Source organism: Labrus bergylta, chromosome 3, assembly GCF_963930695.1.
Source record: "Labrus bergylta chromosome 3, fLabBer1.1, whole genome shotgun sequence".
Taxonomy (NCBI): domain Eukaryota; kingdom Metazoa; phylum Chordata; class Actinopteri; order Labriformes; family Labridae; genus Labrus; species Labrus bergylta.
This window is the reverse complement of record NC_089197.1, coordinates 17,811,976-17,838,304: the sequence shown is the minus strand read 5'-3', so window position 1 is coordinate 17,838,304 and position 26,329 is coordinate 17,811,976. Positions and strand designations below refer to the sequence as shown.

Sequence of the window (26,329 nt, the reverse complement as noted above, 5' to 3'; positions counted from 1 at the left end):
TTACTGGAAGATTTAACTGAAAATAAAAAGATGTTCTTGTTACTTTCAATATTACAGCAAGAAAGTACAGATTTTGTATGATTGAAAAAAGGGATGTTTTACAATATACTTTGATTTTAAGACAAAAATAATACATGCAGTTTGTAAAAGTCTGACTAAACTATGAAAGGGGAATGTGGTGGGGTCCTGATAAGTCCTCGACAGCAGCATTAAAGCAACCCCTGCGTTCCTTCTGGGGTTTTACACACCCTCGTGAATTGATGGAGGTGTCAGCTGACTACCAGTAACTCATGCACTTTCAGGCTGCACATCATTGTGTGTGTGTGCCCGCGTGCGTGTGCGCTTTCACATGCTGCCTTTCCTTTTACAGAAAACTGCTGGGCTCCAGATTCTGAATTTAAACATAACCATATAATGAATATGTTACAATGCTAGGCAGGCCTATTTAAAAAAAAAAAAAATAACTAATGCCACTAATAATAAAAGTTGTGTTCCAGTAACATTGGGGAACTTGTGAATTTAGAAGTGCAGTAGCCTACTTGACATTTAACATTAAAGGTAAAATATATTCCCCTGTCATCACAGCTGAGTAATTTTTCTAATTATAAGCCATGACATGTATCACAAGTGTGAGTTCTCTCATTGTAACTGAGTTCCTTGAAACGCCCTGTTTTTTCCTCTTAAGGGGTCCTCTTAACACCTACCCTAGATTATGTAGAGTTATGTAAGTCTGTATTAAGTCTTACTTATTAAAACGCATTTTCTTCCAAAACTCTTCCTCCACTGTGCATATGTATGACATTTTGTTTTCATTTCAGGGCAAAAACACCGATGATAAGTATTTGCCCTGAATGAAGCTCGTGGAAGAATGAAAGGGGGGGGCGGTCTCACGTGACTGGGAAGCTCTAAATGTTACCAGTTCACATGACGTGAGGAGACCAGGAGGAGACTGGTTTCTGCAGTCGGCTCTGTGCTCGACATCTGAACCGCGTTAAAACCGGTCGTTTCCAACGGGACTTGTCTTATGAACACTGAATTATTATTTCGTCTTAACACGGACAGAAGCTTAGCAGTGACGTCACGCCTCGCATTTTAGATAACAGTCCGCGAAGTCAAGTGCAATTCGCGGTGCGCTCGTGAAGGACCCACCTGCTGCCTGAAGCGGCTCCTCTTGTTGTTGTTGTTTTTTTTTTTTTTCTCTGCCCTCCGATCTGAGAGATGAAGCTGTTTCACGCTTTGGCCGTGCTCATCATCGCCTGGTGTGCGGTTATAGGTGAGTGTTTTGTTAAAGCACATCTTCATCACCTTGCTGGCTGGCTGGCTGGCTGGCTGGCACGACTGTTGTCTAGTTGTGATGTCAAAGTTGCCCGTACCACTTCTAGGCTACCTGTATGTCAGGTATTGAGATCTTGTGATGTTTAATTATGACACATTTAACAGCCTGCAGAATGATGTGTCCGCCCAAACAAAACTATTTGACGATGCCATGTTATGGCATTTCAGAGCTAGACAAGGAATGCACAGTTGAGAAATGAATCAGCATATTATTGAGCACCAAATAAAAACATGTTAATTGCAGATTATTACAAAGATTATTGCTTGCTGAATGTTTCTGTGTGCACTGTTTATTTTACTGCAGGATTCAGTAGCCTAGGTAGAATTGAGTTGTATCTCAGAATTGTATTTCTTTTGCAGATGTAGAGTAATCATGGCTAAATAATAATGTACAAATACTAGGTATCTAGGCCTATAGCTAAGTAGACGTATGCACCATGATCATATTAAACTTAAGCTTATTTAAACCAATCATATTTCATACTAGTAACCGGAGAAAACTAGGCATTTATGTCCTCCAAGTTCAACCAAAACTAGATCAGTGCTTAAGGAGCTACATGCTTTGAACATGGACTTTGAACATTTTGAAAAGCCAAAGGTTAGTCGTGTCAAAACAGACAGGCTTGACCTAAAAAACCCTTGGACCTGATTCTATTCCATTCTATTCGTTTCTATGCTAATGCCTAGGTTTTGTTAATGTTGTGGACCAGCAGATTGAAGCCATTGTTGTGTCATTTGAGAGCTTCACATGACTCGGGTGATGGCTTTTTGTTGGCACACAGGTCATTAGGGGCCTACTGACAGTGTGAGTTTATCAGCAGTTTAGTCACCCCTGGAACACACACTCACACACACTCACACACACACACACACACACACACACACACACACACACACACACACACACACACACACACACACACTCACACAGTCATGCTGACTGAGTACAAGATCCCATTTCAATTGTAGCTTGGTAGTTTAAATTTGATTTATTTTTCATCTTGATTCTTTCGTTATAATATGAATAAGAAAGCAATATGTTAGTGTTCAGTTTTGTTTCCTACTTTGGAACATGTTCAGTATCTTTTCAGACATCCAACATCAGCAACCCCCCCCCCCCCATCCAAGAGGCAGTATGGGATACTTTTCTGTTTTTTTAAATCTGTCCATACAGACTGTCTAATGCTGCTATCTTCAGCCCGATACTTTGCACACAGTGCCACTTTTACCTCATGATCAGATTGCAGTGTTGTGCAAACCGTCTGCTGTGTGTTTACATGGTGAACAGAGAGGTGACATCAGGGTCATGTTACAGGAAGGAAGGCAGCAAAGCACAAAAGTATAGTGCCTTTCCCTATGACATTAATAGATTATATTAAGGGTGAACATGATGTGAAAATGTGGCAGGGAGAGTGTTTAGTCAATTGGTTGTGTAATAAGTGAGTTGTACAAATTAGTAAGCATGTTGGACAAAAGCTAATTCAATCTGTCCCTAAGAAATACGAGCTGGTAATCAGCATTTATTTAGAATAGCTTTCAATTACAATAATCATCTTAGCAGGGGAATGCTGTTTGCTGCATTTGTACAAGATCAGAGATTTTATGTCTGTATTTAATTGTATTGTTTGGTAGATTAATGAAATCAACTTACAAATAAAACATGTGCATTTGTGGCCCGTGGAATAAATAAATAATGATACGTTTTTATTTTATTCTACATGCACAGTTGATAAGACCATTCTCATTGATGTTTGACAGATAGGAACAGAATCAAGAGGTAAAACACATACGTGCTGTTTCTCTGCTGCTGTTTAGTTAACCCCAAAAAGGAACAGTTGCAAAACCACAATTGAACCAAACTGTCTCCATCTTTGTAAAGGTATTCATTCTGGGAAGTGTGAAGCAAGCAGTTAAATCCCTGCATTGTGCTACCGTCCCATAAAAGTGATGAGATCCAGGATATTAGTTGTAGTGTTTGTAAGTGTATGTGTCCGGAAAAGCCACCTCAGCTTCCAAACAAACAAACAAACAGACAGTTCTCTTCACACACAGTCACATTGACAGTGTGGGTTGGGCAGTTTCCAAAGGCTTAAATGCACGTTTGAAAGTTGCCTCGCTGGTAAATGCTTCTCTGTAATTCAGTTCATATGAGCCCAAAGTTTGGCTCTACATCTGTCATACTTCTCGATTGAAACGACAGCAAACAACTCTGTCTGGAAAGAGACTGCAGCCCTCTGCTGGTGGCTGTGTGTACTGCTTAGTTGTGTATGTAGGACATGAAATCATGTGACCCTAGTGGTTATCTTATAATAATCCTCTGTTATCATTTATACTCATGGTGGAGCCTTTATCGAACCAGGCAAGTCATATAAAAAAGAAGACCCAGATAGATATGCTTTAGCAATATCCAAGTGTGCATTCTAATTTCAGTGAAGTTAAATATTGAAAACTTTATCGCTCAAGCAGTCTGCAGGTCATTTTGTGTATTCATAGGCTACGTATACATTATTTTAGTTTTCACGGTGCGATATGAGATGGCACAAAACACTCAAACCATGACATGTTTATGACACAGTTTGTCCATGTTATTATTACTGTAGATTGTTTTTCAGTGCCATTTTGATTTCGAGCACCCCTGCTCTTTGTGTTCTCTTCTTCAGGTCGCTCTCAGGCTGTTACTCTGGAGGTGAGGGCGGGGGACTCCACCTGCATTAAGGCTGAGCTTTCAGCGTCATTCTCCATCCCGTACAACACCTCCAGCAGCACGGTATGCCCAGTGACGACAACACGCACTCTCTGAAAGACCGCTCATCTTAATTGATCGTACCTCCTTGTTGTTAACTCCAGTCGACGTCGTGTCTTCTTTCTTTTCCTCAGAGAACAGCGCAGTTCTCTCTGCCCGACTCGGCCACAGCGGACACAGGCAGCAGCTCATGTGGCACAGACAGCAGCTCGCCCTGGCTGGTGGCTGTGTTTGGACCCGGCCACGCTCTGGGATTAAGCTTTTCAACCAACGGAAGTCTGTACAACGTGGCTAACCTGACGCTGCAGTACAACCTCAGCGACACTTCAGTCTTCCCCGGGGCAGACAGCTCCGGTGAGAGCTAATTTAAAAAAACAATGTTATCATGATCAGTGCAGATTGTGGCACTTTTAAGACCATCACAGTCGGACAGCTTCTTATATACAGTATCATCAAAAGAGAATGTTTCATGTTACATTAAAGCATTTTAGTCTGAAACAAATCAAGTGAACAAAGAAATAATGAACAAAGAACACGTGCCTTTATTTCACTGGTGTTTTGAGACTGATTTGTTGTATGTTTGATTTTGCCCTAGATGTCGTCACTGTTGTATCGTCTTCAGTTGGGATCTGGGCAACGGTCAACACCACCTACCGCTGTGAGAGTCCCACCACTTTCCGAGTTGGAGGATCAACTGTCACTTTTTCTGGCGCAAGACTCGAGGCGTACATGCCACAAAATGAACTCAGTCCAACAGGTACTGGTTGTCCAACGTGAATGTGTTAATTTCTAGATTGTTTGATTTTGTTTCTTTAAAGGTGATTATACATGTTTTTTGTTTTTTTTCCTTTCCTGCTTCAGAGAGTGTATGCATGGCAGATCAGGCTAGTACTACAGCTCCACCAACCACTGCCAGTACTACAACAACCCCAGCCCCAGCACCGACCCCTCCAGGAACTCCTGAACGGGGCACCTACTCTGTAAACAACAGAAACGGCACTGTGTGTCTCCTGGCCCGGATGGGACTGCAGCTCAATGTTTCCTATTTCTCTCTATCTCAGAACAAAGTAAAAGAGAGATTTACGACCCATTGTAAAATCATTTAGAAATGCCTGTCTTTTCTGCCTTGTGTAAAACAAATGAACCGCATTTGTCTTTGTTTCCAGACTGTGCAAGAATTAGTAAACCTGAGTCCCAATGAGACCAGTGTATCAGGATCATGTGAAGCCAGCAGTGCTTCCCTGGTTTTAACACAAGAGCAAATCACCACACTCAACCTCACCTTCACCCTGGTAAGATTGTCTTCCTCTTATGTGAATTTAGATCCTGTTTTGTTTTTCCTTGTGTAGTGTAGGTGTTAATTGAAACCCTCGCCTGTTCACAGAACTCCACAAGCAACAAGTACCGCCTGAGTGCGATAACGCTGCTGGCTAACTGGTCTGATATGAGGGGTATGTTACCATCAGAAGACTCAAACATTTTCATCCTGACTCTTCAGTTCTTAAAATCAAAGACGCATGTCACACATCTCTCTCCACAGGTCCTTTCCAGGCCAGTAACACCAGCCTGGATTACCTGCGGAGTACCCTCGGCCGCTCCTACATGTGCAACGCAGAGCAAACTCTGGCTGTAGTGCCCACTTTCTCTCTCAACACATTCAGAGTGCAGGTGCAGCCCTTTGAAGTCACCACAAACCAGTTTGCAACAGGTAACAAAGCTTTGTGTTATTCTCCCTGCTCAATTTATTTTCTTTTTTTTTTTTAACTCTGACTTCTACACAGAAGCTACCGCAGGTGGAAGTTTGCACATGGAAATGTGTCTCCATGAGATTACAAGATTGAGAATTCTTACCAGTATATCTGTTAAAACAAAAACAGAAATATCACAACCAGCTGTTTCACCCTTAATCAAAACATTCATCTCAGCTAAGCTAAGTTCTTTGCCTGCTGGCTATGGCTTTTATATTAATCAGAAAGACACCTGAGTGGTCCATACTTTTAAATTCATCCATGACAAGAAAGTGATTAAGTACACTTAATGAAATTCAAAGCTACTTTTGAAGAGCTATTTCTGTTATGACTTGAAATAAGTCACTTAGCTGCATCAAGCACAACAGTGTTGTGGCACTTATTTGTCACATTTTTCAGCTCTGGTAGGAAACATTTATTTTATTTCTTAAAAAGCATGTTTTTGTCCTGGATGTTTCAGCCATAATTGAGAACGTTTAAACGAATGAACTTTTCTTAGACAATCCTCAGACATTCTTGACTCAAAAGGTCATGAGTTAAGAATCAGTAATCCCTCTGTTCAACATTTTCAAAGGGGCTTTAAACCATGAACTGCAAAAAGTGGTCAGCCAGTAGAAATGCAGACTTGTGCATTTTCCAGATTAAAAACTCTACAAAATAATTTCTCATCTTCTCTTTTTCCTTCCCATAACCAGCCGAGGAGTGTCAGATAGACCAAACCCAGATGTTGATCCCCATCATCGTGGGAGCCGCTCTTGCCGGCTTGGTGCTAATCGTCCTCATTGCGTATCTAATAGGCAGGAAGAGGAGCCACGCTGGATACCAAACTATCTGAGTGGACCCTTTATTTCAAACTTAAACGTGGCAGACATAGATGGAGATGAACCTTAGTGTGTGAGTGAGCAGGTAATAAGACTAGACACAACATGAGTGAATGGAAGCAGTTGGTGCTCTGTGGTGAGTGCATGCTAGTTTTTGCATATCATGTGTGACCTCTGGATATTTTACTTTCACTTTCTCCGTGAGACGAGAAGCCAAAGACCTGCTAAGTTTAGTTTGTGTGATCATCTAGATGGAGTCGAAAAAGGATGGAGGCAGTCTGAATTTGCTGCAGCAATTTCCCCATCAGCTGTTGTATTCTTGTTTCATTATGTTCCATGAAATGTTTGAATTTGCTCAACCTGCTGTTTGTTGTTTATAACTCTAGAATTATTTAAAAATTATCTTTTTTGTATCCCATGCAGTTACAGAGGCAGAGAGTCAATAAACAGCACAGCAAGAATATTTATTCTAAAAAAAGAGGCCAACAGCTTGGCCCCTGTTCTTTCTTTTATTTCATTTTATTCTTAAGCCTACCTGTGTTCACGAGTAGTTTTAATAAACTTCCTGAGCATTGAGATGATCCCAGAGACTCCACGAAAAGGGAAATGAACTTGTATCTTTTCTCATCGCGTTCCTCCACAGCCAAAAGCCTGAGCTCTCCCAGGAGTGAAATCCAACATACAAAGCACAGTCTTATAATTCTGATAACAAGGTCGGTAACTATTTTGTGTAAACAGTGTGTAGTGGTCCGACCCCAAACGCACACAGTTTTGTAGCTCTGCATCACTACATGTTTTTATCATTATAAGTGAAACAGTGCATGGGTACATTTTTCTATCCATTGCTTTTCCCCACCTCTGGAAGGAAATGTTGACATGAAGTGTCGTGATTTGATCTTTTATTTTTTAAAGAAAATGGTTTGAACTCGTTTTCTAATATGCATCTCATTGAAACTTAATAAAAGTCTTTTAAGTTCAGTACTGTTTATTTTTCCTTGAGTATTTCATTTTAGCACTGTAGATTTTCCTGGAGTGAAATAAATACGAGCATTTGCTCTGAGCTGGTGTACATTACATGGAATACTCAGGGCTGGGACCAATGCCACGGTTATTTTTGTCCCGAGCAACAAAACCGGACATCACTACTCCCAACAGAACAAACTTGATACACCTTTGACACAAAAAGAGAGCGGCCCTTTCACTTCTGTTAAGGAAAAGGTCACAAACTATGACAAACACCTTATCAAAACACAATAACTACAAGAAGCAGATTTTGAAATGTCTCAGAAAAATGTCATGTCAGTATGATTCACATTCAGCTGGTTCCAGCATTGTGATTTGTCAGAATTTGTCAATGTGAATACAGTAGGCACAGCAGGCCTCATGGCTGTGTTTACAGTGTACAACACATCGTTAATATGACCTGACCTCAACTTTGTCTTTCACCTTTCATATTAAAGTGCAAAATACCACATTTAAGTTAGTCTCAAATGGAATCATCAGTTCATACAGCACATAGCTTAGATTAGTCTTCATCTTTGACCATATATTTACACTGAAGCTGTAAGATCATCTATTTAAGACACAAATTATACAGTATGTTGTCAGCATGACTGAAGTCAGTGAAAAAAGAGGTGCAAACTAGCTAGTGGGGACTCATCCCAGTGGAATGTATCTTAACGACAGGTAGTGCAGTTTGGTTCAAGATTCTTCTGCAATGATGCGAAATCGACAAGTCTCCCGCAGCTTCGTCAAGGTTGCCATGGAGAGACTTCCTGGTTCGGTGAATATTTTCTAGGACAGACAGAAAAACACCAGGGCCCATTTTAACAAACATTCTGAGAATAATCTCACAGAGCTCCTCACTTGGCTTTAAGAATCCCAGCAAGAGTCATTTTCATGTCAATCAATCAATCAATTTTTATTTGTATAGCGTCAACTCATAAGTATTATCTCGAGACACTTTACAAAAAGCAGGTAAAATACCTTACTCATTGTTATGTTACAAAAAGCAGGTAAAAAGACCTTACTTATTGCTATATTACAAAGATCATCATAAGCACTTTAGCAAAGCAGCAAAAGTTACAGTGGTAACTGGGAACAAAGTCCAAAATGGACCGAGTTGTCTGCATGAATTATTTTTGTATGTTCAGCCCTACTATGATTCAATAAGAATATTCTCAATCAAGGCTCCTGTCTGTACTGCTTTTGTCTTTCCTTGCTGTACTCTTATGTTTATCTACAATGACAAGTCATTTTTGTACTTTATCTAAATGATATTAATATGAGGCTGTGATGTAATTGATTGTGTGATCACCCATTCTCCATCTTTCTGCCATTTTCCTCTCAGCTTTAGACACTCTTAAGCCGCTTAAAAGTCGTCCTCACCACTCCTAACAGAATTTAACCTTAATAGATCTCTTTACCAGGATCTAGTCTTAACTTTAAGGGGAAGTTCTTAGAAAACGTCAGGATTGTACGAACTTTCTTAGAATTGTATCACTAGGAGCAACTCATTGTACTGAAGAGGCTTTTTGAATACGACTTAAGGGCCATCAAGCTTCATAGTACAATTCCAAACACATATTGTTGCCTAAGTAATTCCCCTTAAAGTTAAGACTGAATCCTAGTAAAGACAAAAGTTATTCACAAAGCATCTTAGCCCTCGTGAGAGCTCCTACGTGAAAAGCTGTTAGGAGTGAGGAGGACTTCTAAGAGGCTTAAGAGTTACTCAAGCGGAGGAGAAAATGGCAGAAAGATGGAGAAATGAGTGATCACATGAAAAAATGACATCTCTAAATGAATGAATGAACGCCACCTTCAACACAATCTTTCAAAGACTGAGCTCCTTGTCATCCTAGCCAGTTCCTCTATGCAACCACAGATCAATATCCAGCTTGGAACAACCAAACTCATGCCCACAAAGTCTGCCCGGAACCTGGGTGTCATGATTGATGACCAGCTAACTTTTAAGGATCAAGTAGCCTCGATTGCCCAGTCATGTCGATTTGCCCTGTACAACATCAGGAAGATCAGCTCTTACCTGTCAGAACACGCTACACAGCTCCTGGTACAGGCTCTTGTGATATCACACATCGACTATTGCAACTCTCTACTGGCAGGTCTTCTACATGCACTATCAAACCTCTGCAAATGATACAAAATGCAGCAGCACGACTGGTCTTCAACCTTCCTAAAAGAGCACATGTCACTCCGCTGTTCATCTCCTTACACTGGCTCCCAGTTACTGCTCGCATCAAATTTAAAACTCTGCTGCTCTCGCTTACAAAACAGCAACAAAAAAAACGGCTCCTCCTTACTTTAACTCTCTAATCCAGGTCTACACTCCCTCCCGCCCACTACGCTCTGCCAATGAAAGGCGTCTGATCCAACCTTCACAACAGGGTCCTAAGAAACTGACTAGACTCTCCTCCTCTGTTGCCCCCCCCGTGGTGGAATGAATTTCCAAACTCCATTCGAACTGCAGAGTCCCTCCGCACCTCTAAGAAAAAGCACATATTTGTGTTAGTCAATGAGGCCCAATACCTCTGTACTTTTTTTTACCTGCATGAAAGTGTGGCATTCATCCACAAATGGTCCATGGGTGATCTGCTTGAAGCTTTGGCAGACGTCTGGTAGAGACTGGGCCTGTTGGATCAGAGCCTCGTTGTGGTGGATGAGTGTCAGAGCTACACGGAACAGGATTTTAGAGCCCTCGTAAAACAGGCAATCCCAAATCCGCAGAACTGTCTGCAAGGCAACAGCAACAATGTATAAGTTATAGAAGACGTTTGAAAGACATCAATGTATCTATGACCAGTTGCTGTTTGTTGTTTATAGGTTTGTTGTTTATAGGCTGAACTGAGAGGTTGTTTTAGGTGAGAATCTATATTGCAGTATTTTGCCGGTGAAGATATTAAGCTGTATTAATTCAAACCAGAGCATCCTGTTAGACAAATGGGACGAGGCAATGCTAAGCTGCTGCTGCTCAGGGCAATGCATCTTGGTACATGTAGGCATGGCAAAAATGATTCTGTAAGCAGAGGAAATCTCATTCAGACTATTCTCATTCAGAATAGCATGCACTGATTGCACTCAGTTGGATTTGTGTCTTCAATTAAATTAATATCAGCACTAACAGGGCATCTACATAAAACAACACCAGTGAAGACTCTTAAAATTCCTATTTTGTTACATGTAACTCAGCTGCTGTTATCAAGTGAGGCGAAGGAACACCTCAGCTTCAGCAGTTACTCTGAATCAACCTCTGGATTGAATCATGGCCTGGTGGGAATAAAATGAACCTCTCCATGTGTTACACCCTCTTGGTGAAGCTCCATGTGTATTTGGTGAAAATACCACAGTAGTCCACAACCCTCCCTTAGCTATTTGAATTTGGAAAGAAAAAAAAACAAATCAAAAGGAGTTTAAAATAAAATTCTGAGATAAATAATTATTGATTTATTGATTGATAGAGTAGGCAAAAAGGAAACTGTGTTCTTTCATATGATTTAGATTTTGCACTTTGAAAGAGCTTTTATTCATTGAAGTATAAGACGCAAAGTTCATTATCACAGCATAAAAGTTAAGAATAACTTGGCTGCCTCATGTGTAGGTAAAGTCCTGAATGTTTTAATGGCAGGATTTCTTTCTTTTGTCACTATCAAACAAACACTGATAAACACTCACCTCTACTGGTAATACGTCTATGTAGAGGCAGATGAACCATCGGGAGACCACCAGGGTCCACATGACATTATGATCCAGCATGGTCTGCCACACTCTGGGAATTTTGACTTTGACAAGTTCCCCTAACACCTCCTGGTCTGTCTTAAGCCCCAGCATGGCTGGACTATAGTAGTCTGGAACCATACACACACACACACACAGACACACACACATCATTGTGAGTTATACTATAATATTGTTTACATGTTTGTAAATTAGCCTAACTTAATTACGTTATTTTTCCTGTTTGAGTGTGTACAAGATGCAAATGAAACCACACTGTAGGTCTTAAACGATAAACAGATACATATCATGTGACCTCCTACAGGATTATTTTTAGTTAAAACCAAGGGGACAATCCAGGCTACTACCCACCACTGTCAGGACAAAACTGTTTAATGTACACACAATCGTGTGCACACACACACACACATACATACCTGGTAAAATTCTACCAAGGAGTGCGTCCATCAGCCAGAATGATTTCTCTTCATCTTTTGTGATGATAAGTAGATACCCAGCTATGAAGTTCATCCCCTGGAGACAAAAGAGTCACACTCAGGTTACACAGGAATTTAGTGATCCTGCTTGAGCAGGTTTTAATACAGACTGTAGAGCTCTTTGCTATTAAAGCATTCAAGGAGGACCAAGAATTTTATTTTCAATTGAGAGGGCTTCACCTTTGAAGAACCATTTCTTTATTTCATGAGGGGGAGCTTATTACTAATATAAAAATATAAAATACATTCCATAAAACAAAACAACTTAGTACACTCACAGCTGTAAAAGAAACTACACAGTAGAAAACAGAACATACCGGTAATTACTGAAGCATAATTAAAAACAAGAGCAGGCGTCTTAAAGATTAGTTACATAATTTAATGAAAAGAGAGGATTATTGGATTTTTTCAATCTGTTGAAGTGTTACATTTTAAGGCACATTATACCAACAAAAGGGCACTTAGTATGCTTTCAGACTAAACAGTGATCAATATGTAATTTAAATATTTTAAGATTATGAAGGACCGTTTTAAGAGATACATCAAAGAATGAATTTCATCCAGAGAAAATATCCTCTGGGCGACACCAAAGCTCAGAAAGGTGGTCTGAGTGTGACCATAGATGGATGCTTCCTAGTTCTACCTCAAAAAGGATGTAACCATCAGCGCAGCTCTGCTCCCTGTTTGAATTGCAAATCAAGCCTCTCATGCTTTGGTGAATGACATTTTACTTTTAAATGTAGACGATCGTAGAATCCACCCACAAGTAGCTCTTCAGTGGTATTACCTGACAGTAGCCCACAGTCGGGTTGTGGTGGCCGTAAGCCAGCAGCACGTTGTACAGAGCTTTCTGTAGACATGGGTTTGATGTCTTGCGGAACTGGACGTTATCTGGAAATGTTCTGTTCAAGTCTGTAAACATAAATAAATAATAATACACTTAATATGTTTTGCTGCAAACTCAAAAGCAGCACCAGAGTCTGCGTAACAATTTAGATCATTACTTCAGTCTTGTGATCCGACAACATCTGAACAAAAAACCTCTACATAAAGTTTGTATGTTTATGTTAAGCTATTATATATACTCTGTGCAATGTATGTTTTTGGATAACTTACTATTTCCAAACAAAGACAGCTAACCTGAATATATAAAGTATCGCCTAAACTGAGAGGACCGAGGTGATGCTGAGGTTAAAATAACTGCTCACCAAGTAAAACACTTTTTGTAACTGAACAAAAATGTTCTACTAATAAGGTAAACTAATACACAATGCAAGCACAAACTTCTGGCTGATTATTTTACAACATGAGCTTCATACTTTTGAGGTCACAATTGTTTGAGATAGATCAAATGATTGCTGTAGTGAAGACTTTCCCAGGTCTTTAATGCTTTGTTAAATTGCAGTTTTTCTTCTCTGATACACCTTCACATTTATGGATCTATCACCGGCTATCCTGGATCCTTTCTCAGAAATCAGCACCCCCTTCAAACATTAACAGGGCAGCTGCTCTGGATGAAGAGGATTTCCATTTACTTCAAAGCAATGCATATGAGCCACTCAACACAGAAAACATATTCTGAGAAACAAAATACCAATCTGTCAGACACCCTTCTGTGTTGTTGCCTTCAGGGTTTGCATTCTGTCTGGCATCGTCGGCTGAACTCAGCAGAAACTATCAACTGGTAAACTAAATACTGGAAGCACAAAACAGTTCAACCACAGAGACAGTCCGTAAGCAATGACTAGTTTAAAAATAAAGTCTTTTATCGTACTTGTGTTTCTCTTCACCTCCCCACCACCACCACCACCACCACCACCACCACTAAAAATATTATCGTTTCACAAGCAAAAGACAAAATGTTCAATATGTCAAGGCTAAACAAAAACCTTTAGACTGCCACTTGAACATGTTTCTGTTGCTCTCTGTCATCCCTGACTGAGCAGAGGCCATCATGTCTCCAAAGCACTACTGCCAGTAAGTTTAACTTAAAAGTGTTAATGTTTTTTTTGTTTTTTTAATTTGCACAAGTAGGCGGAGTGAAGAAAATAACACTTTATCTTTAAGTAGAGCTTCAAATACAAGTCATAACAGAAAACAGACTTTGCACCTTTACTCTTTCAAAAACAACTTAGTTGGGGTTGGTGTGAGGTGTGTCACTTCTTTTCTCAGTCAGCATATGGACGAATCAGAAACTCTTTTGGCAGTCTGACCTGTGCAGATGGTCTCCACCAGTTTACGGTCATGCTGGGCTTCTATAAGGGACTGGTAATATCCTGGGTTCTTCTCTAGCTTTTCTTGGGCCCCGCTGGCTGCCATCCAGATCAGAGCCCTGTGCTCATTGGGAATCCCCTTACGTACATAACGTTTTACTGAAGGAGAGGGGGAAGATTTCAGTTAAGATGCACACACACACACACACACCACATCACACCACACCACACCACACCACACCACACCACATGCACACACACCACACACACCTGGCTTGTTGAAGTTTTCACACTTACATTTTACATTCTTCTGGACCTTGTTTTTCCCCTTCAGCAGTTTGGACCACTTGATGGATCGCCGTGTAAGCACAGCCAGATATTCGGACATGAGTTCCTCATATGACTCATAATCAAAGTCCTCTGAGCGCTCAAAGCCATACGGATCCACACTGGGGCAAAAAGTAAAAAAATAAATAAATAAATGTAAATACCTTGAATGAAACATTGTCATGCATTCAAATCATAATGTTTTAAGCTTAAAAACTCTATTACAACAGGTTTTAGTATACCTGTATGCATTATGTGCTTTAACCCGTTTACTATTATGTAACTGAATTTAGGATAAAATGAAAATAAAAATCATGCTAAATGTATATTTTTCTACTTTAAACTGCTGATGATTTTATTATGAGGGCCTTGTCCCTACATCCTTAGTGCCTTTGTTCAAGCGTAACTAGACAGGATAAAGCACAAAGGCAAGATTGAAGGCTTATTGGGTCAAACTTCTCTTTTCTTATGAAGCATTTGTATGCACAAGACCTAAATCTGGAATCAGACTCCAGATGAAAAAGTTGTGGGTGTAGGTGGCTCAACCTAATGCCTTAGGTAACAAGATTATCTCCCTGTAGCTTAACTCTTTCTCGAAAGCAGTCATCCCATAAGAAGAACATACAACCACAGAGCAGTACTGTGGGGGGGGGGGGGGGGGGGGGGGGGGGGGGGGGGGGGGGGGGGGGGGGGCACTACATCCGTTTGATCATGTTAAAAACACAACAGACTTCACAACTGCTAGCAGACTAGACACAGTATTAGCTTGAACTAGTGTGGCTCTGCAAACACTGGGTGAAGATAAAGGTGTCATCTTGCAAATGTGATGTTCCCCCATGTTGTTGCCCAAACAAGGGATGGGCACACATCAGATGTTTGAGTGTAAAGTTTGTGAATGTGTAACTTGTTGTCACACGCAACAGCTTCCCTTGTCATTTAAAAAAAAAATAGCTGGATGTAAGTATTGATTTGAAACAAACATCTACGAAAGGCCAAATGCTTTCAAGTCTATGTCCACATAACATGCACTCTGCACTATTTGAAGTTCTGTTGAACCAGAGTGTCCATTATATAGTCAGGAGCTAGTTTGTAAGGGACACTTTGATAAAACTATGGCAATGTACTACAAAAGCTTTCAATAAATCCTTCCCTCGTGAAAGTTAAAACAATTTGCTTTTGTTCAAATTGTTGAAGAGAGGTGTTTATTCAATGGTATGGATAATTTGGAGGTTGTTAAAAAAACAAAAAATAGCCTTCTCTCATGGTTGCAGACATTGTTATGAAACACCTCAAAATGCAATAACCCAATTAACTCAAACATCTATTAATCTGTCTGAAAATACTTCCCAAAAGGCTTTCACATAATAATCTTCAAAGAAGGTAGGATTTACTATGAGGCTTTTGGGTCACAATGTGTTGTTATTAGCAGGAGTAGAAATGCAAAACTTGTACAGAAGGTATATTTCTCCTTAAATTACATTACAGCTGAGTAACATCTAACCCAGGAGACATTAAATCAGAAAGACTTGTGTAGAATGAAGATTGCACATTATCTCTTTAGACTTTACATAGCTCTTGTAGTCTTAAAGCAAATAAATAAAAAAAACTACGAATAACTTCCAGCAATCATCGCGAGATGTTAGCAGTGGCGCTAACAACTTCAGTCACGGTTGTTTTTTTTGTTTTTTTTAAATGGTTTGTTAATGCTTTCAATTACCGAGAAATGAGGGATGAAGTAATTAGGTACTACTAAATTGACTTATCGGGTAAGTTACTTAACTACTCCTGGCTTCACAAAGTCACTGAGACGTTGTTTTTAAACGTTTAAAAAGCGCAGGGTAAATGGCAATAGGTTTACCTTTCCACTCTGCTTCTGGCTGTCCCGTTGACAGCGGAGGAGCTCTGACTGCTCGCCTTGTTCTTGTTCTTGTTCTCCATTGCCTCACTTTACCTCCACTGTTATCCCGAAAAGTCTGCGCAAGAGTCAAGACTCCGTAATCCACCAAGTTACGTTCCCGCGAAAAGGTGCCAAAAACATAGTCTTGTACATAAAAACGTGAATGTCGGAAGAAATCACAACAATGAGTGGAGGTAATTCAGCGTTGACTTTTAACCATGTTGGCGTGCGGAGCGACTAGACACTGCCTTTTTTTCCCCCTGGGATTAACATGCTATTCTCGAAGACGGAAAGCTTTGAAGACCTTACCGAGAAGTCAAATTATCCAAATGTTCGCCGATTATTAAAAACAAGCCGTGTTGAGAAAGCGGAGTTTTCCTCGAGTCTTATCGGCATCCACATGCACCTGCTGCTGCTGCTTCTGTCCCCCTCCTGGTCCTCCCCTGGTCCTCCCCTTGGAGAACAACCAGCCGGCATGAGGCGCTAAAAACTACATTTACATGAAGAATACTAAACACTGTCCAAGTTAGGTCCAAAAACAACAAGCCACCGAAAAATCCACTTAACTCGGTTGAAAATTTCCGACCGGTGACGTTTGTCCCAGGACGCACACGTCAATCAAAGCGAATGCTGCCTTCAGGTGAAGTAGTTCCTCGTAGCGATCGGAATGGTTAGTCATTTATTGGGCATTCAGGGAGCTGTGTTTGGACTTGCAGTGACATAACTTAAGGGGGAGATATGTGATAAGTTTAAAGTGATTCAATTATGGCTCAGCAAATACTGTTTTTTGAAGCGTTAGTTTGTTGCAGGTAACCACGTCAACAAGATCCATTGTTTTTAATGAAGGGTGAAGTCTGTTAAAGATTTAAGAACCTTTTTTTCTCTATGACCTGTTTATGATACACGTATGTATGACTTTTAGACGTATTTTTACTTCACCGCCCTTGTTTTGCAACAAGTAGGCTAACTGATGATCCTGCAACATTAACACATTGTAGAACATTTTGTCATAAAGCATGTTTTATCATCACGACTCTCGCTACAGACACGGCAACATTAAACATTAAACATTCACAGCTCCCTATGAGAAGTGGTTTGAATGTCCGATAACACGCAAAGGCAACTGGAATTGTAACAGGCCGCGCCCTCTTCGGTACAGTCCATAGACTACACAGCCACGTAGCACAGGTAGGTTAGTTAGTCATCTGTTGATGTCATGCGCCTCTGCAGAGCTTTAGTTGTCCAGTAAATACCTGGAACTACATTTCTGCTTCACAGGGGAATCAGTTTTCCCACCCCCTTAATTTCTGAGAAGGTTGCTAATAAGTTAATTCAATAGAAAAGATACTTAAGTCGGACCAGTGCTTAATGAAAGTAAATGGTTGACCTCAAAATAACTATTCCTTTTGTGAACCCAGAGTCATCACACCTCGTTCCTAGAGAAACATTTGGGAAATCGTATTATATTATCAGTAAACATGAATTTTAACAAAACAAAGATAAGAAGTATTTCACCCTCACCCAAGTAAAAGTAGAAAGCTCTTTCTGGAGAAGATGATGAGCATCAACATGACTCAGACTTCAACAGTCACCAGACTTAAATTTGATTATGTGCTAATGAGAGAATCTGGAGCAGAGCCCCAGATACTCACTGTCCCGGGATGACATTAAGGTTGTTCTGTTGGCTTTTTAGCCATCTTTGAACTCTATAGTTTCTTTTTATCCATAGCTGGAAAAGGAGAAAAATCACGTAGGGTTAGAAAAGTGTTACAGGGCAATTAAAAGAAAAACTTAACATAGCCTACTGTTTGCTGTGGTGCATCTCTGAATTGCTATAACCAGCCCCCCTTGTTGAAGAAATCACTATTCTTTTTAAGAAACAAAGAATCTGTATTATTTGTATTATTCAGTAGCCTATTTATACTTTTCCCTGCTCTGTATTCTGTATTCTGATGTTTATTATACTCCGATAGATAAGAACACCTATACTCCTACCAGCACAACCAGAATGGAGCATGGTGAGTCAGGATAAGCCTTGTCATGGACAGATGATGGCTCATGTTGGCCATGATCTTTTATCCTCTCATAATATACCAGAATAAGTCTAAATACTTGGGAGTGTAATCCTGCTGGTGGGCGGGGTCTGATTTGTCAACAGGATGAGCTTTCAGCTATGGACATATTTGGCACTGTTTCAAGGAGATAAGCATCTGTTGCAGTGCTCACTATTACATAGAGAGACATCAAAACTTGAAGTCTGACTTTATTATTCCTGTTTATAAGCTCATCTTTATTGCCTGAAAGATTCTCTATCATTAAAAAAATATTATCAGGTACTTCTGAACAGCTTTGACAACTTCATGTATGCAGCCATTTTTTTTTTTTCAATGAAATTTTACAAATATTAAAAGCTACCTACCCCACTTTATCAGTGATTTAAAAATAAGACAGGATTGACAGTGTGCTATTATAGTTTTTAAAAGTTTATTTAGAAATAAACAAACAATACTAAAACATCTCTAGTTTACAGTAAAAGTTAAACACCATGCCATACAAGTTGTAGAGAATTATGATGAAAGATTTACATGTTAGTTGTTAATTATTTGGCACACAGTAATATTTGAGCATCCTGCACCAGGCATGTCTTTGGTGTATTTGGGTTTCCCTCAAGAGAAGCTGGAAAATGGTCCTGGGAAGATATTCAGACTAGGCGGATAAATAGATTAAAAAAATATTCATATTTGATCAAATCAAAATAAAACTACAAAATGTAAAGCTGTTTTAATTTAAATAAGTCTTCATGTTGGCAACGCGAGTACACTACTTTGACAAACCTTGATTTAACTGATGTCACAATCATTTTAAAATCAGAAAAATATTAAGTTCTAGGATTGTATCATTTGTGTAAATGATACCAACCTAAAAAGTAAAGGTGTCAGTAAATCGTATAATTTTTGGTTTATATGTTTGTTTTACTGAAGGATCCCCATAGTTGACTGTCGTGTACTTTGGTTTCTGTTTTGGACTGTCTCGCTCAGGTTCAATTGTAGAAAATGGTACAGCACAAGTCTCACTGTCTTTGAATGCAGCCGCGTTGGCTGTGTGATCAGAAACCGTTAAACTCTGAAGCATGCCCATTTCTTTTGTGTCCAATTGTGTGACTTCTATGTCTTCCTCCATGTCTTTCTCTTTTCCATCCGTTGGATTCTTTTTCGTTTGTATATGATGGGTTGGTGCTTTCGTATTATTAGGAAGACATAGCTTGATATTTTGAAAAGTCACCAATCTAGAGTTAAAATCTGTCTCAAAAGTATCAGATTGTTGTGGTGGTATTGAAACCAAGGGAGCCACTGTTTCCAGTGCCGGTTGGGGGGAGGAATCAGTCAGATCATCGTCATCATCTTCACAGTAATCAAATCTGCAAACACATGGAATGGGGTACTTTGGCAGCCTTCGATGCGTGGTCTCAGCTTTGGTTGGATTCAGATTTTCCAGTCCTTCTTTCTCTGTTGGCTCCATAGATGTAGAAAGTTTCTCAGCTTTTGATCTTAAGAGACTTCTCCCTTCAGTCACTGAAGTGAAAGGTTCATCTGCATTCGATCCCATTGAAGGGTGTTGTTGGGCTCCTTGGGGAACTTCTGTCATCACGTTAAAAACCTCTGCAAAGGTTGAGCCTTCTGACGGTTTTGCAGAATAAGTTTTAGGAGAACAATCCACATATTTGGACCACACAGGTGAGCAGGTTATGATGGTTGCCAAATGCCTATTAACTTGGGTTTCTACCTGAGGAATTAGTCTGCACGGTTCTGGGAGTGTGTTCTCAGTGACATATGCTAAACAGAGAATCTGAAGATGTCCATGTTTTAACTTGCCAGTCATATTGTTTTCTTCTACTGTAGTCTCAGTATTACCATATTCCCCTGACACCCTGCCCTCAGCATTGTTAATATAAGCTTGATCCTTTATATTAGCTTTGAAAGAACAATGATCTTCATCTATTGGGTCTGAATCACCCATTAGCTTTCTTTGCTCTATGTTCTTTACTTTTAAATCATACATTCCTTTCAGATTGGAGGTAACTTTTCTTGAAACATCCACTTCGTGCTTAGATTTTTGTTCCTTGCCTTTTGTAGTTTTCTTTTCTTTTGACTGCTCTTCATCAGATTTACGTTTCATTCGCTTATGTTGGTTTTGTATTTGAACAGTTTGTTCAGCTGCATGTTGGTGGAGTCTTTCATGACAAGCTACCCTCTCTTTTACACTACTTGTTACCTGGACTCCACCAGAAGGTCTTTCTTTTGAACTCGTTAAGTCGCTTCCCTTACGCACAGTGGCCATGGTCTCAAACCTCTCCATCAAAGATGATAAAAGGATTCCTCTTCCAATAAGTCTTGGTTTGATTGGCTGTTTCTTCAGACTGTTCTGCCCCTTCTCCTTTTGTTCAACCATGGCAAACTTAGCTACAATATCTTTCACACCGCCTCCCCTTTTCAGTCCTTTTTCTCTTCCATTGCGAGCCTTTGTATGCATGTCATGCTCACTGTCTTGGCGGTTGTTCGTATGACCTCCCAGCCCTCTGCTTGGACAAAGAGTTCCCACCTCCCTTTGGTGGGTGAGGGGTGGTTTAGGTGTGGATCTTGTGAATTTGGATTGGAGTATCTGGAATGTGGTAAGGCGCCGGGATATTAAGTCTCCTGCTTTTTGATCTCCTCCACTCTCTTTTTGTGGATCTGACCAGCAGGGGGTCTTGGAACAGGTCTCAGCATTCTTTTCCAGGGTCATTTGAGGATCTGACTTGTGCTGAACAATAGTGCGACTTATCTGCAGTTGGCTGTCTGACCAATCTGTGTTTCTTTCCGCAACAATATCCAACCCTGCCGTCTCTGAGTTTGCGAGGGTCAGCTTTGGAAGATCCTGTGTTAGATAATGCAGGAGACTCTCCAGAATCCCTCGGAGAACAGGGCGACAGTTGCGATCTCTTACCAACTTCCTCAACATACCGGCATCAGGGCTGATACTGGTTTTCCGAGAATCTGGTCTATGGAGAGTGGAGAACATGCACAACTTAATCCCTGTAGCATCTGTGGCTAAGTGTTAGCACTGTGAATAATAAAACAAAGAGAGCGGTTAAGGCCTGCTCTCTTTGTAAAATGTCCTGAGATAGCATTTGTTATGAATTGGCAATAGACAAAAATAATACCTGACCAGTTAAAGATTTTGACTTCACATTCAAGATTTGAAGATAACTAAATAGGTTTGGATTATCCAAGCAAACAAGTTGTACATAAACTATGTAGTAGTTCTTGAGTCCCAGGCAGGGCTTAGCTGTCTGAATGGAACAATGATATCCCACCAATTTAACAGTTATGAAATGCAAAGCTATATTTGTGTTTTACACTTTGCATCAAAAGACTGGACATGGAGCAGTAAGTTAACTCTAAAGGGACTATTTTCTCTCTTTAACTCATTAACATTCTCCCCTGGATGACTTTACAGTCAATTGGCAGTACTTTACTTGAACTTCATATTCCAATAGTCAACTCCGATCTGCAGCAAAGGGGAGGAGATATAACGTTCAGACTTGAAGTGGAAAGCTCCAGCGTAGTGAACTTGTTACAGATTAGTTCAGGGCATTGTAGAGGAGGTTTGTGGAGCAAGAAGAGGATAATTGGTAGAAAATTAAGAAGAAAGACAAAGAGAAACAGGCACATCATGCATATTTATCTCAGTCCATTTTAATGTTTATTAATATTCACCATGTGATGGGGATTTTCATAATGAAGTACACTAAACCTGATAAGAGCATCACAGTGCAAATTATAATTGATTACAGTGTATAAGATAGAAGTATTACACCTTAGTAATGTAATGCATAAAAGTTAAAAATCATTCAAACAGTTCAGGACATACATGCATTAAAAAGATCACTCTAGTTCAAAAATATTTTAAGCTTTCTGCGACGAGAGATGTATCTTCAAAGCAGACAGGCTGTGTAAACTTACACATTGTTTTTCCATTACATCAGTTGTGCTTCATGTTAATACAAGTTAGTTTTAGAAAAGGATGTCAGAGAAGGAAATACATGTTGGTTGTTGAACATGAAGCCTATCTCTGTATATATCCTTCACATGATACTGTCAGACATTTGACACACAATTTGAGTCTGTCAGCGACAAAAACAAGCATTTGAGGGAGGACTTGAATCAAGCACACGTGCCCCAAGAAAATACTTGCAGTCATTGCTGCATGTTTTGCAGCTACCAGCTGAGGCAATTAAACTATGTCAGTTCATTACAGATCAGTGTATACAGTACTGTACTGTATATGACTAGAGAGTAATGTAAGATATAAGCAGGCAGTTTTAGAGGCATGTGCAGTTCCTTTGTGCAGCCAGAAGGGTTCAGGCCAGTGAAGAGAAGAATTACTTGTCTATGCACTTCTCTGCAGATGCTGCTTTGTAAAGCGCTTCTCCCAGTTCCTCCAGGCGCTCTCTTTTGTCCAGATTCTGGTACAGACTTTGGGGAATCTTGCCCAGGCCATGCATGAGGCCATAGAGACAGCCAGCGATCAGACCTGTGGCTTCACTCTCACCTATAAAAAGAGAATTTTTCACAGAAGTAGCATTCAGCAAGTTATTTTTTATTTAGCATGTATTTTAGGTGCAGCATTCTGTGGTACTCACCTCCATGGAACATGGCTCGTTTACACAGTTCGTCCCAGTCACTGCCGGCAGCTAGAAGGGCATCGTAGGCTATCATGGGAGCATCGTGACCTCTCCGGCCTGCACGACCCTCTGAGCTCCAGCGCTTGTATATCTGTAAATGGACATGGACAGAATACAGCAAGAAACTTCCTTTTAGGTTATTTCGTATAACCTGAAGACAAGTATATCTTGTGTTTATTTATCTGTTTGAGACAGAGAGGCAGGAAGTACCTTGTCCGTCTCCTCTGGGTCATACGAATCAGGGAATGCCGCTTTGTTCTGTCCCTCGTTCTCAATCTCTCTCTCTTCCAGGTAAAACTGCCACTTGGCCTCAAAGTAGAACCAGTTTTCCTGATATTCTGCTCAGGAGTGAAAAATCAGAAAGATTTCTGTTATCACCTTTCAGCATACAACCCCAATTAAGGAATTCTCTTTACTGACTAACACTATAGTTTTTTTTTAGGTTTTAACATCAATACAGAAAAAAAGCAGAAACTAACCTGACATGTGTCGTATAGTCTTCTTGCAGTACTCCTCAGCTCGAGGGATGACCTTCATGAGCTCACGGCCCCAAGTCACGACAGGTTTCCCCTGGATCGCATAGGATGCAAACAGTGCTGATGTCAGGGAGCCTAGGAAGCCTGAAGCCAAGAGGGACACAAATAGTCACTGCGTAATATCTTTCTACTGACATTTCTAATTCAAAACTTAACTATATATTAATACTAACAGGTGAGATGCAAATAAATACATGTAAAAGTTAATTATCAATGTTTAGATGTCACATTTGTTTGTATATATTTGAAAATGCTAACCTGTCGGATGGTTGTGGGTCATTCTGCCAATCTCTATGCTGACCTCCACCAGGTTGTCTAATCTCTCAGGCTGCCAATATCTCATACCCACACACATGGCTTTGGCAGCTGCCCCAAAACCGGACCCTGTACATACACATATGTGTCTGTATTAAAACACACATTTTATATCACATGTTTTTAATAACAGTATCATAAACCTCCACTAGCCTTTTTCATTAAACGGTGTGTGCCAGGCGAGCAGGAAGTTGTGTGGTTTGAGGTGAACACAGCCCTCCACAGTGGCAGGATCTGGAGCTTTGCCCTGGAGAGACACCATGGCTTCAACGTAGAGACGCACCAGCTCCCGGTACAGGTCTTCCAGACACCAGTAATCTGGACACATATACACAAACACAGACTGAAAGGCATTCATGATCGGCATGCAAGACGAGATGAGTGGTACTGCGGTGGGCTAAGTTTAGCGTCAGCCTGCCGCACCATAGATTAGAACCAGCATGCCTCAGAACAAGTGGAGTCACTTCCACACACCAAGGGGTCAACTGAGATCCTGGAGCAGATCCCACAGCCATCCTGCAACAATTTACTCGTGTGTGTATTTTATGTGTTTTGAAGAAAGAGCTGAAAGAGAAAGAGATGTTGACAGAGTATTATCACCTAGTATTTGGTGATCTTGGATGTTGATGATAGACAGCAACTTTCACCCTCTGGACCGGACTGTAGTTCAGGTCCTGTTACAGTGGATGAGGGAGGATAAATCTGGATGCGTTCCTTTAAATCCTTCAATGAACGTGTTCAAAGAGGAAGTGTTCCTTTTGGCTTAATTTAAGCTCTTTATTGTCTCTTTTAGATAAAAATGAATTATACTTTGATAAGCCCATTTAATGACGGATGAAGGCCTCATACAACATTATTCTTTTACTGTATGTTCTGACATTAATTTATTACAATGTGTGTATGTTCAATGTGTGTTCAGGCATTGTGTCTAAATTGGGCTTCCTAATCTCAAAAGATGTCATCACCATTTCACAGGACTGCTGTCACTGGCTTAGAACCGCATCTGCAGTCAAACATGATACGAGCAGATTATGGAGCAGCTATTGTTCAGTAAAGGGGAGCCGTGGATACTTTTCCAAAGTAGGCTATTTTGGACTTTTCTGTCCTGGCAACCCCTGCCCACCCTGCAGGGGGCTTGAAATGACTTTAGTGTGACGAAGGTTTTTTCTTTGATGGTCAGTCGCGAGGATGGATTATGGGTATGTCAACAGGGTTATTCATTCAGAGATGGTCTGCCAGTAAGTGATTAGCTGCTTCCATTGACTGTATAGAAGAAGCTATTCTTGTCTTTTACAATGTCGAAAGATCTAACACCTGGCTGGACAGGTCAGATGTTGTCCATATATTATTGAACAGATAAGAAGGGTTTTAGTACTATTTATGGCAATATAAAAAATAAGAGTAACAAAGATTAATATTAAACATATAACAATAAGAGAAAACCCTTGTGAATCTAAAACTTACCTGTTACAAGTGCTTCTGCTGTGGTCATGTGCATAAGTGTCGCATCACTCAGGGGCCAGTTATCAGGGTCTAACTTCTGGGCCCCCAGTCCTCCTAAAGATGCCAGTTCCTCTTGGATCTTCTTGCCTGAGGTGCAGCTCTCCCAATGACCCTTTCTGTAGCCCAAGGCATCCCCACTAGCACCCAGAACCATGGCTGCTTTGAATTTCTCCATAACACCAGGGTCCACTCACGTCGTCTTATCCAGCTAATCACAGGGAAAACAAGCTATTTTCTTGAATGAAGCCCCTACTCCTTCTCTTTGGATTAAGATGCAACCTTTTGTGAACAAATGTAAACTTTTTCACGCTGCAGTTGATCTTCACCACCTCAAAAGGCTCGCAGTCACAGAACAAAATGACAAAAATGTTGTCTGTTTTCCAAATACATCTTGAAAAATCCCAGTTTTTAAATCCGTTTGAAGTTTGAAGAACAGTCACCAGAGACCTCCTCGACACCTTTTCGCCCTCACAGCTCTTCTCGTATCTCATCAGCCGTTACACACTCTGTAGCATGAGCTCGGGGCGCACACAAGAAAGCATCATGTTATCAGCCACAGTTTCTTTGTGTGGGGCGTTGTAGAGTTCAGCTGTGATCAGGTGTCTCCTAAAAAGGCAATCCCCATGGCACTAAAGCCTGGAAGCTGGATAGCTAGTTGTGGACTGGTAATGGGGGGCTGGACACCCTGGGAGAGATGCTAATGTGCTGCTGGGTTGGACTGCGGACTTGTCAGCTGGTGCTGGACCTTGTTGACATCCCACCAGCCCCATGGGAGAAGGGTAAGAATGGAAAATCATCCCAACTGGTGCCTCCTGCTTCATCGAGGCTCAACTTTCTAATCCTAACCTCACTATTTTAAACTTTTTTTTTTATTAATCATCTCCTACTGTCACCAGCAACACTCCAGTGATATGCAATGCATCCAGGATTTACTTTTGA

At 40.5% G+C, this 26,329-nt stretch overlaps 3 protein-coding genes across 4 annotated transcripts; 1 reads left to right on the top strand and 2 right to left on the bottom strand.

Moving 5' to 3' along the window:
* Window positions 1–914: 914 nt before the first annotated feature.
* lamp1a (lysosomal associated membrane protein 1a) lies at window positions 915–7,625 on the top strand. Its single transcript, XM_020635885.3, has 9 exons — window positions 915–1,273; window positions 3,996–4,102; window positions 4,213–4,432; window positions 4,674–4,835; window positions 4,940–5,145; window positions 5,245–5,370; window positions 5,463–5,529; window positions 5,619–5,786; window positions 6,522–7,625. Exons 1-9 carry the CDS (start codon window positions 1,219–1,221, stop codon window positions 6,659–6,661), a joined length of 1,251 nt encoding a protein of 416 aa, XP_020491541.1. The 5' UTR covers window positions 915–1,218; the 3' UTR covers window positions 6,662–7,625.
* On the bottom strand, window positions 7,530–16,950 carry grtp1a (growth hormone regulated TBC protein 1a). Of its 2 annotated transcripts, none has more exons than XM_020635886.3 (8): window positions 16,274–16,950; window positions 14,386–14,537; window positions 14,089–14,247; window positions 12,663–12,787; window positions 11,816–11,912; window positions 11,337–11,509; window positions 10,212–10,397; window positions 7,530–8,441 (listed from the first exon to the last, which is right to left on the bottom strand). In XM_020635886.3, exons 1-8 carry the CDS (start codon window positions 16,351–16,353, stop codon window positions 8,349–8,351), a joined length of 1,065 nt encoding a protein of 354 aa, XP_020491542.2. In that variant the 5' UTR covers window positions 16,354–16,950; the 3' UTR covers window positions 7,530–8,348. The 2 variants fall into 2 exon arrangements, with proteins under 2 accessions (XP_020491542.2, XP_065808926.1); XM_065952854.1 differs by having other exon boundaries at window positions 16,622–16,950.
* Window positions 16,951–22,027: 5,077 nt separating this feature from the next.
* On the bottom strand, window positions 22,028–26,088 carry adprhl1 (ADP-ribosylhydrolase like 1). The gene is made up of 7 exons (XM_020635923.3): window positions 25,352–26,088; window positions 24,041–24,205; window positions 23,831–23,956; window positions 23,516–23,656; window positions 23,247–23,374; window positions 22,995–23,127; window positions 22,028–22,903 (listed from the first exon to the last, which is right to left on the bottom strand). Exons 1-7 carry the CDS (start codon window positions 25,563–25,565, stop codon window positions 22,734–22,736), a joined length of 1,077 nt encoding a protein of 358 aa, XP_020491579.1. The 5' UTR covers window positions 25,566–26,088; the 3' UTR covers window positions 22,028–22,733.
* Window positions 26,089–26,329: the final 241 nt, after the last annotated feature.